General features: G+C 36.7%; 2 protein-coding genes across 2 annotated transcripts in view; one reads left to right on the top strand and one right to left on the bottom strand.

The window, feature by feature from the left end:
* The window catches only part of LOC113804691 (ras-specific guanine nucleotide-releasing factor RalGPS1), a gene marked incomplete in the record, with an annotated part of 43,277 nt that extends 34,211 nt beyond the window's left edge, over positions 1–9,066 (top strand). Inside the window, 4 exon segments of the mRNA XM_070139704.1 lie at positions 139–324; positions 2,947–3,088; positions 3,452–3,628; positions 5,446–9,066. Coding sequence (XP_069995805.1) covers positions 139–324; positions 2,947–3,088; positions 3,452–3,628; positions 5,446–5,586 — 646 coding nt within the window.
* The window catches only part of LOC113804692 (uncharacterized), a 6,903-nt gene continuing 4,657 nt past the window's right edge, over positions 7,670–9,915 (bottom strand). The window contains exon 4 of the mRNA XM_070139713.1: positions 7,670–9,915. This exon is cut by the window's right edge and continues 13 nt beyond it. Within this exon, the coding sequence (XP_069995814.1) occupies positions 9,709–9,915 (207 nt within the window). The 3' untranslated portion in view covers positions 7,670–9,708.

Genomic DNA, 9,915 nt, shown 5'->3' with positions numbered 1-9,915 from the left:
TATCTCATCTTTTACCATGATCATTTCACTGCTTCTGTCGTGGAATGTATTTGAAATATCAGATAGAAAACATTGCAAACATCTCATGCATCATTGCATAGATAAGAGGGAAAAAAAATTGACATTCCTCTCCCACAGCATCTTTAAAGGGTGTTCTGGTGCGGGTGAAGGTATGCGCTGCGACTCGGTCAACAGCCTAGGGGGACATGAACCTGGCTGCCCTTCAGCCCAGGGTTCACAGGGATCCAGGCATTTGCTCGATGACTCCGAGCTGGACCCTCCCCCCCACGACTGCACCTCCCCCCCGTCTCTCACGCGCACCTGGTGGGTAGGCTAATGAAACCCATATTAAACTTTGTGTGTTGTGTTTATATGTGGTATAGGCATGTAGAGGAAGTTTCTAGGTTTTTTGGGGGGGTTATGCGTGTCTGTGCTTTGTGGTTGTTTTCAGAGATAATGGTATTAGGAGCAGGAATAGCAGCAGTAGCTTTAGTATTAGCAAGGGTGATATCATGTGTATTATTTTTTTTATAGCTGTATTTTATTTTTAGCTATCCATCTTTTATTACAACTTGTGTTGAATATACTCTCCACTTTCTTTTTCCCATGTTTCTGGGGGATCAGCTTATCTGCTGATGCTTGTCTATGCTTCCCTGTCATCTGCTTTTCATTCAGTGATCATTTGCTCTTAAATTGTCTTTGTTTCCCTCCTTCCACCTTCCCGCTGATGTCCTCTTCTCCTAATGCAATCTACTGGCATACCCATCACTTGTCTACCTATAGACAACTTCTTTTTTATATTGTTTATGAGTATAACTTTTGCTTTTGTTATCCTTCTGATTCTGTAATTTTTATTGTGCCATGTTTTATAGCCATTATATATAGGACAAAATCCATCACATCAGTTTACATTCTTGAGTGTTATTGATAGTCTATATTTAGCCAGAGTCTTCACTACATGCATCATAATTGTCATGGACAGCACTCCAGATGCCCTTTTCCATTTCCTGCAGCCCCTTGCATTCTGTGCATTAACTCTGTATCAATGCCTGGGCCTTTGATACTGTAGATGCCAAGATATTGAAAAGTATCTACTAATAAAAATATTTCCCTTTGCCTTCCTTTATCTAAATATTTAATTCCTCAGCTATTATTTTCTTTCTGTTCCAAGGTGCCACATCTTTAATCCTTTCACTCTGTACATCTTTGATCATACCAAAAAGAACTGGTCTTGTAAAAGATACGTGATGTAATGCAGGGGTGACAGTAGTTATTCATCAGAGATGTATCTCGCTAGTCTTTTATTCTTTCCCAGCTGATGTTTTTCTTGAACCTTCTCTACACTTTTAAATACATGTAATCTTTGCCCACATAATCTGTAAATGATTTTTTGAAATTCTTATTTCATTTATCTTCAGTTAATGCAAAACCAAGGTATGGAATAACTGTCACCAACCATGAAGGAAAACGAATTATCTCAAATTGCAGTAGTTTGTTAACATTGACAGCAAGCTGGATGTTGGAACTGTTTTTGATGAATTGGGTTAGGTGAAGCAGACCAAACCAACCCATAGCTAGCTCTTGTTTCTCTTCAAAAATGCACCTTTAAACTACGATAGGCCGAGCTTGGATACTTCACACTGGGAAAGACCAAAATATGTAGCCAGAACTAGGATAGGCCAAAATGGAGGTATCACATACTAGGATTTGCACACTGGATATCAAATATTTTGATTGACCTTTGCTTTCCATTAATTCTTGATAAATTTTAGTAGCATTCAGTATCACCTTTACCCCCTAGGGTTTTTGCAATCCTAAATACTTTTCACTTGCTTCTCTTGTTTACTGATCATACCCATCCAGTCACACAGTATGTCTGTTCCCCTGAACTCTTCCAGACTTTTGCTGACAAACCTGTGGATCCTGCAGTTTGGTCATGTCTCATTCATTGTAGAGCCTCCTTGACTTCTTTTCTACTTGTTTCTTTTGTTATTTATTCATTTGAAGTATTATCCTCAGTCACACCTTATTTTTTGTTGTTGTTTAACAGATTTGTATAGTATTCTTTCCATGTTTCTTTGGTGCAGTTTATCAAGCTATTGCCATTGATCTTCCTTTCTCTTCGAGCCATGCATCTGTTTTAGATCCTGTATTTACCCTCCTGTAGACCACCTTCTCCTACTTTCTATAGGATGCTTTCCCACTTCTTTTTTCACAACCCTTTTCCTCTTCATGTTGTGGACATCACCATTCCTCCAATTTGTTTCTTTGTCCTAAGCCATTCCATGTTCCAATTGTTTTCTCTGATATTTTAATAGTACTTTTCCTGTCCCACTGCTCTTGTGCCTTTCCCTGCACCTACAGCCTTCACTAATTGTCTCAAATCCCCCTCTTTCAGTCTGCATCACACAATCCTCTTTCTCAATTCCTGACAGGCACCAACATTCTCCCTATATATCCTTGCAGTCTTTCCACATAAAATAAAGTGAACCTAACTTAATGTTCCTTTGTTGCTGGGGGTTGTATACTGATTCACTTTTTTGTGTAAGTGTATACCTATTATGCTCAGATCAAAGACCATAGGGCAATGTGCAACATTTTTTCCTACATTCTCAGTAGCCATTCTCCATGAACTCTTTCCTTCCAACTTCTTTCATCCTAATGTGTCCATTAAAGTCAGATCTATTCATTTCCCTACCTCTTCCTATGCTAAAAATCCTTATGGTTACAGGAATTTGAATTAGTCATAGTGAAAATGAATAATTTTTATCGTCTTGTTTTTGAAAAGATATATTACTACATATATATATTGAAGACAGAATATGAATTAATTTTTGTAATTTGCTTCATCATTCTTCCTTCTTAGTATCTCATAACCACATAAGTAACCAACCCCAGGGAATAAAATGGACAGTGACTAAATAAATTGCCTACTACCTCCAATAGGTCAGGCCTGTCATCAGACTCTGACACCGAGGTTGTGTTTGAGGTGAGCGGCGAAGAGTGTGGCGTCCAAGGCCCTCTAAGACGCAAAACAGTTATCAAGGATGGACGCAGACCTGCAGTAGCAGCTTGGCATCGGTACTGGGTGAGTTTGGAAAGAATTTTCTGCACTTGAGGGTTAGGGTGATGGATGGAGGTTTGCCATGGTACATGGCTTTAAGGTTTTATCCATAATATTAGTTTTACAGGCATATGAGAAGAAGGGGTAACATTTTATGTCTTTGAAATTACCTTATTTATCACTCTCCTTTGAGAGGAATTAAATTCTTGCTTGGCTCTTTTTCTTCTTTTTATTCCCCTCTTTTCATAAAAAGAAATGTTTGCTGTAGCTGCTGTGGCATATTATATGTGGAGTGATTTTAATGCAGTGAGGAAGAATGAAAGGAGACTAGCACCAATGCACTTGATGAAGCTCCTAGTAATAACCGTGTTTCTCTCCCCCTTGCAGGTCCAGCTCTGGGGTGGAGCCCTTGTCTACTACCATCCAAAGAGCTTGACGTCAAGAGGCCAAGAGAGAGCTGACTTCAAAACCTCTCCTTGCAAGCTCCAGCCTCTGGTCGGGCAGGCGGGGAAGCTCGTCCTGGTAGGACCACAGGATGCCCAATCCCAGCCTGACGTGTTCCAGGTTAGGGTGTATTCCTTGGTAATGTCATCGCAACCTTTGTTGTTTTATATGCGCACTTGTGCTCTTTTCCTTTGGGTTGGTGGTGGCCCTGAGGATTTCTTCGGATTGCCTTGTCCATCGGTGGAAGGTAGTCCTAAGCACAAAATGACTTTTTTTTTCATGCCTTTACCTAATCTACTTTAGAATAAGGTATGAATAAGAACTGATGAATCATATTACATGATATGTAAATGAAGTTTTGCTTTTCACATCCTCAGAGATGATTAAACCCTGAAAATACAAAAATCAAAATTTTGTTACATGTCCTACACTGTGGAAATGTTCATTTCTATTCATATTTTATTTTACATTGGCACAGCTTGCTACATTGTGAAGCTTTTACCTACCTATTTGATTGTTATGGTTATTTTCATTTACTTATTTCTAAAAGATATTACTGAGTTGAGGGAATATAGGTAGTTGATTGGCCTTATAACACATCTCTCACACACCTTCCTTTTGTATGGGGTGCCATGTTGAATACATGCATTGAAGCCTTGTTTTGGATTGCTTTCCACTGCAGTCTTTGAAACCCCTTGCTGGTGCTCTGTTTAAGTGAAGAATTCATATGACAAATGCATTGTATTCAATATTTTTAGACTTTTTGAAGTTGATCCCTTGCAGACTTATTTCACGCCTCATTCTTCCTGTTGTCATTTTCCGAACAGTTTCAAAAGGAAGAAAGAAAAAATAATAATGAACAGAATTCAGCAAAAGTACTGTGAGGAAGGATTAACATTGTTTTTTTCGGCAATAACTATGATAACTGCTATAGCTTCTATGTTTTGCAATAACTATGATAACTTTTCTTCAGCTTCTGTGTTTCCAGTAGCACTATTTACTCCTCAAATTCACAATTTCTAGGTTGTATGGAAAAGTTTATGATGTGGTTGTAAGATTATATACTTCAACTGCCTTGGCTTTGTGAGGCTTTGTTAGAGATAGATTGTATTTGTAATCATTTGCATTGTTGTGAGAGCATTAAGGCTGACCAGAGTGTCAAAAATGTTTATATATTCATATATTCACTCTTAACCTTTTGATGATAAGCTATTTGTAAAGAATCCAGAGAGACTTACTGGATCTGTAACCCTTTTAGAAAAGACAGAACTGAATAATTCACTGAAACAATGCCCCTAAGTCAGTGTTCTGGCTTAACCCTAACTATGCTCTGAACATTGTTTACTTCTTTGCTTTGCCTGTCAAATCACAAATAACAAGCAAGTTTTAAATACTATTAGATGACTGCTATACTCTTCCAAGGGTTCAGTTATATATTCATGTGCTAGACTTGTTTTCTTATGAAATGCTAATGAAGGCTTTTGAATGGCAATTCCATCTTATCATGGAAAAGTGGTACAATTTTTCACTGATGTTAGTTAGTCTCCTCTTCTTTCTTGTTCTGCCTGTGCTGCTGTTATATTAAGCTAAGTAAATTGCTAATTAAATGGAGTCATTTGAATTTTAATGCCAAATAAGGCCGAGTTTCCACCCATATTGTTGATTGCCTACAATGAAATCTTGTTGGTTTAGCTATTACTGATAAAGGATTGTGGATCAGTTATATTCTGTGTATGACTTCTTTATGATCTTGACTCATAAATAATAGTGTGTAACGTGACTAATTGTACATACTTCTTTAGTTCCCCTTGCTCTCATCAACATTCTCAATATGGGTATAGTCGGAATTACTTTGTAATTCTAGTAGGAATATTACTAACTGCTTTTTCATTATTTAGATGGTGTCTTCTTAACCTCCTTGCATCCATTTTTTACAGCTTTCAGACCCAGCGAAAGCAACTATATACAAGTTCCGAGCACCCTCCGTGTCTGCTGCCAAGTCCTGGATTTCCAACCTTCAGCAGGCTCTGACAGAAAACACTCAGAGACCCCCAGAGAACCTCATTACTTTCGAGTAACGGTGCAGTTGGTCTGGGATCAGTGTTTAAGAGATGTTTGTTTTTCATGACTGAGGAGGAGGAGGAGGAGGAGGAGGTGTCAAGAAGTTTCACGCACAGGTCCATACCTCAAGTACTCAGCAATGCAGACTAGAAAAACTGTCCATAAGAATTGGCTGGGGAAAGCTCAATATGTGTGTGATTCAGTGGTTGTATAGCATTGAAATAAAGAGACAGAGGAAACTTAGGAACCTCATCTGAAAGCCAAAAGAATATAACTTGTGTCTAAAGTAAGACAGGTGTTAAAAACATGAAAAATAGTTAAATAACTGTTCTGTGGAAAAAAAGACGTGGTTCTATGTGCAAAAAATATAAGACATATACCAAAATCCCCCACATATTTGAATTTAAAAGGAAAAAAAAGGGAGAAAAAAGACAGGAAAGAGAGAAAGAAAAATTTCCCTCTCTCTTGTACACTTATCCTGCATAAACAATAAAACCAGGGGAGGAAAAAGTGTCTTGTGTAATAAGTGTGAAGAAGAAGAAGGAGAAGAAATGAAATCACTATTGCCTCAGTTCTTGCCTTTTAACCATTGACAATGTCCAAAAAAAAGTCTAACGTTAAGTCACATTCAGCCCTTTGCTTTGGGTGTCTCTTAGCCCTTCAGAATGAGGCTTGTGAACAATTGTCATCACAGCAGCTCCTAGTCGTGAAATACCTGCAGATTACTATGTATATACTGATACTTGAACCACATTCGTTATGCCATAAGGAAGTGTCTTCAACCAGGACATTTGTATGGTTTCACTATATCCAAACCTGGGTAGGCCTGCTGCGGAGTTTTATTTTTAATTTTGTTTCCCCAGGTTACTTCAGCCTTTACCCTCTGTCCCCCCCCGTTTACCCCACACCTACAGTCCATGCCATAGATGGTGCTGCATCGTAACTGTCACTGACATGAACAGAAGTCTAGTCTGTATATTACAATCTACTGCCAAAGGAATAGGGTGGGATGTGCAAAGCAAGTTGTACATATAAAAACAACAGGGAAAAGGGAAAAAATATGTATGAAAGAGGACACATTTTTATTGCAAGGGTATTTGATTTTTTTCATTATTATTATTTATCTTTTGATCAGTTTCTAAAGATGTCCTAAACTGTGAGGAAAGGAGTTTTTATTGATGCCGGGTAAAAAATTTTGACTTGGAAAAAATTAAAGAAGTAAAATGAAAAGGTTAGATGGAATACACACTTCATGCAGTAGTAATAAAGATTAAGGTCTGGGAATATTCAATGGTGAATTTTTTTCTTTTTGTTTCCTTTTTTTTCTTTTACCTATTAAGTCTTGTCATTGAGTTATTTACGTAAAGCCAGTTCAAACAAAATCATCAGTTGAAATAAATTGCTCACAGTTTCAGGAGAATATTTTTAGGTATTATATGGAGAACTTAAAAGAGGATTTCTTATATGACTGAAAAGATTGCCTATGTATCGTTTTTGCATTATTTGGAATGTATGTATGGCTATGCACATGCATACAAACAAACGCAAACAAATAAATAAACACAGACATATGCTTGAGTTTTTGCACATATACATTTTTATGTACTATATGTATTCACATATAAATGCACACACACTCTCAAACACATGTACAGTAAAGGGACAGACACTCGTCCCTTCCCTACACACATGCAAAGAAATATCTACAAATGTTTATCTATATAGGTATGTCTGCTTTATAAATAATAGATGCTGTGTGGAGCAGATGGTTAAAATCACAGGTCTTCATCAGTTCCTTTTTACATAAAAAAAAGAAAAAAAGAACAAAAATAAGATGAAGGAATGAAGTCAAAGAAAATCTGACCTGCGAGTTTGCTGCTACCAACTCACAGGATGCAGGGTTCATCCTGATGGCCCATTAGTTTTGCAAACAAAGTCAAGATGCTTTGCTGTATTGCTATAAACAAATGGGCTGAAGTGACAAGGTCAGCTTCAGTCATGTCATTGCATAGCATCAAAAGAATGAATATTCCACTTTTATCCACATTTCTATGAATCACTATTGGCAGCGATGAGGTTGCTGTTTCACACGTGCGCAGAGGCATATGCACATGCACACACACATACACACACACACAGACAAGTATGCATATATTATCAAGGAAAAGTAATAAGAAATGTTATTTTTTATCCTTTTTTAAATTGTGTATTGGATATAAGCCACATTGCATTGCATCGTGTATAAAAATTTCCCAAATTTAAGATCCCTCTGATCGGGAAACTGACCTCGGGGAAGGAAAGAGGGACTTAAAATGATACCAAATTGAATGCTTTAAAGAGTCTGACAATAAACTCAAGAAATCAGCTTCTTAGCAAACTCTTAGATATAAGATTGTAGAGGTGTATAAGCATGTGTACGTGATGATGTTGGCACAATGCTTCCAATAAGTTCAAGAAGGCGGCAAGTGATACTCAGCATCACAATAGCAGTAGACTTGTCAAAGTTGTCGTCATTGTTAGCTTCCAAAACACACCATAGGAAGAAGTAGTATAAAAACATGTTTCTACATAAACAACCAAAGATTAAGAGGGCTTTTGATTTTCTTTTTATCATTATCATTTTATTTTATTTTGTGGAAGAACACACCATTCACAAACAATTTAGGTACAGTAACTTATTTCCTGGTGCATCATATTGCAACACTCGATCTTGTTGTACTTGTACACACTTTGATTTGATTTTAGGCTGTGAAATATATAATGTAAAGTTTTTGATGTGCAACCCTGTCTAGTGCTGTGTGGATGAGTGGTTCCTGATGAAATGTTTACATAGGAAATTCCTAACTAGTAACTAAGCAAATCGAAGTGAATTTTTTCCTCTTTTTTAATAAACAGACCAAATATATATCAGCAATTTTGATGTTTCATAGTATTTGCAAAGTGTTTTTTAATGTCAATAAGGATTGTGATGGTCCTTAAGCAACACTGTAAAAGACTTGCCATTTCTGGAAAATCTTAAATACTCATTCCAAACTCTATTAAGTGATGTGCAAAACCCAGTATTATTATTGTTGTTCATGTTTATGATTTACACATATATCTTTTGTATATATATATACATACAGTATTTGCACAGGTGATTTTTCATAACATTACTCTTTTAATGTATAGATTTGGTCAAAAAGAAAAGAGAGAGAGAGAGAGAGAGAAAGAAAGAAAGAAAGAAAATGAATTAATTGTATTGCTTCCAGTATGTTGCTAGACACAAAAATATTTAGCTTAAGCAGTTAGTAATGGCAAATGAAAAATGACATGAAAATGTGCACATGTAACATATCGCATGCTTTTACATATACTTGTAACATATTGATTTCAATATGAACTCCGCTGCGAGATGTGTTCAGAAGTTAGTGGACACAGATTATGAAGAGCGGTCATAATTTACTGAATAATGAGTGCTCTTAAGTTTGTAGCAATAAAATATTGATCTTTGTGCATATGACATCTTTTATTTATACAACCCTGTTATATGTTTGTCTTTGGATGTTTTTTTCTTAATCATGATAGTAATATAAGTGAAGAAACTTTTTACTTCACTTCTTTTTTTTTTTAGTCTGGGTGTATTTTTTAACCTCTGCTCACGGGACAATGGGTGTGCCAAATGTATTAAGGAAGAAAGAATACTCAGTAAAACTGCTATTAAAATGATCTATGGAAAAAAGAAAAGTTAATTTAGAGTGAGTAAGTCACTGTCTGCATTTTTTTTTTACAGGTTTAACAACTTCAGATAAAGTTTAAAATTCTTTCAGAAGCATATGAAAAGCCCAACATTAAATTGATTATTATTAACATGTTATATATAACCCAAATGGTAAAAGAGTGCATCTTTCTTTATTAAACTTATTCATATGTTGTTAGATACTTTTTGGTGAAATGAGAATAATCATAAATATGATTAACTGATAAAGAGGTACCCCCACAGATAATGGGATACAAAAATACATTCTTGTGCACATAGTTACAAGGACATGTTAGGCTATTTTGCTATTCATTTAATCAGTTATCTTGTAATCATGCTTCTTGTATATGATCATCTTTCAATGCTGGATCCAAGCAAACAATAATCTAGAGCTGACTGATTAGGTCTCCCTGTAGGGGCATTGGCCAGGCTGGTTGTGGGCGTTGAGCTCTCTAGGACCAGGGAAGGCGCGGGTGCAGTGGACACAGAGGAAGGTCCTGACGGAGTAGTGGGAGTCCAGATGGTCGAGGAGGGTTGTCATGTCCGTGGTCACATACTCACAGTTGATGCATTTAAGGGGCCTGACACCTGCAGGGTTTTCCTTGCT

Source organism: Penaeus vannamei, chromosome 3, assembly GCF_042767895.1.
Source record: "Penaeus vannamei isolate JL-2024 chromosome 3, ASM4276789v1, whole genome shotgun sequence".
NCBI classification, from domain to species: Eukaryota; Metazoa; Arthropoda; class Malacostraca; order Decapoda; family Penaeidae; genus Penaeus; species Penaeus vannamei.
Note: the sequence above shows the minus strand (reverse complement) of the source record. Positions and strands in the feature narration are given on the sequence as shown.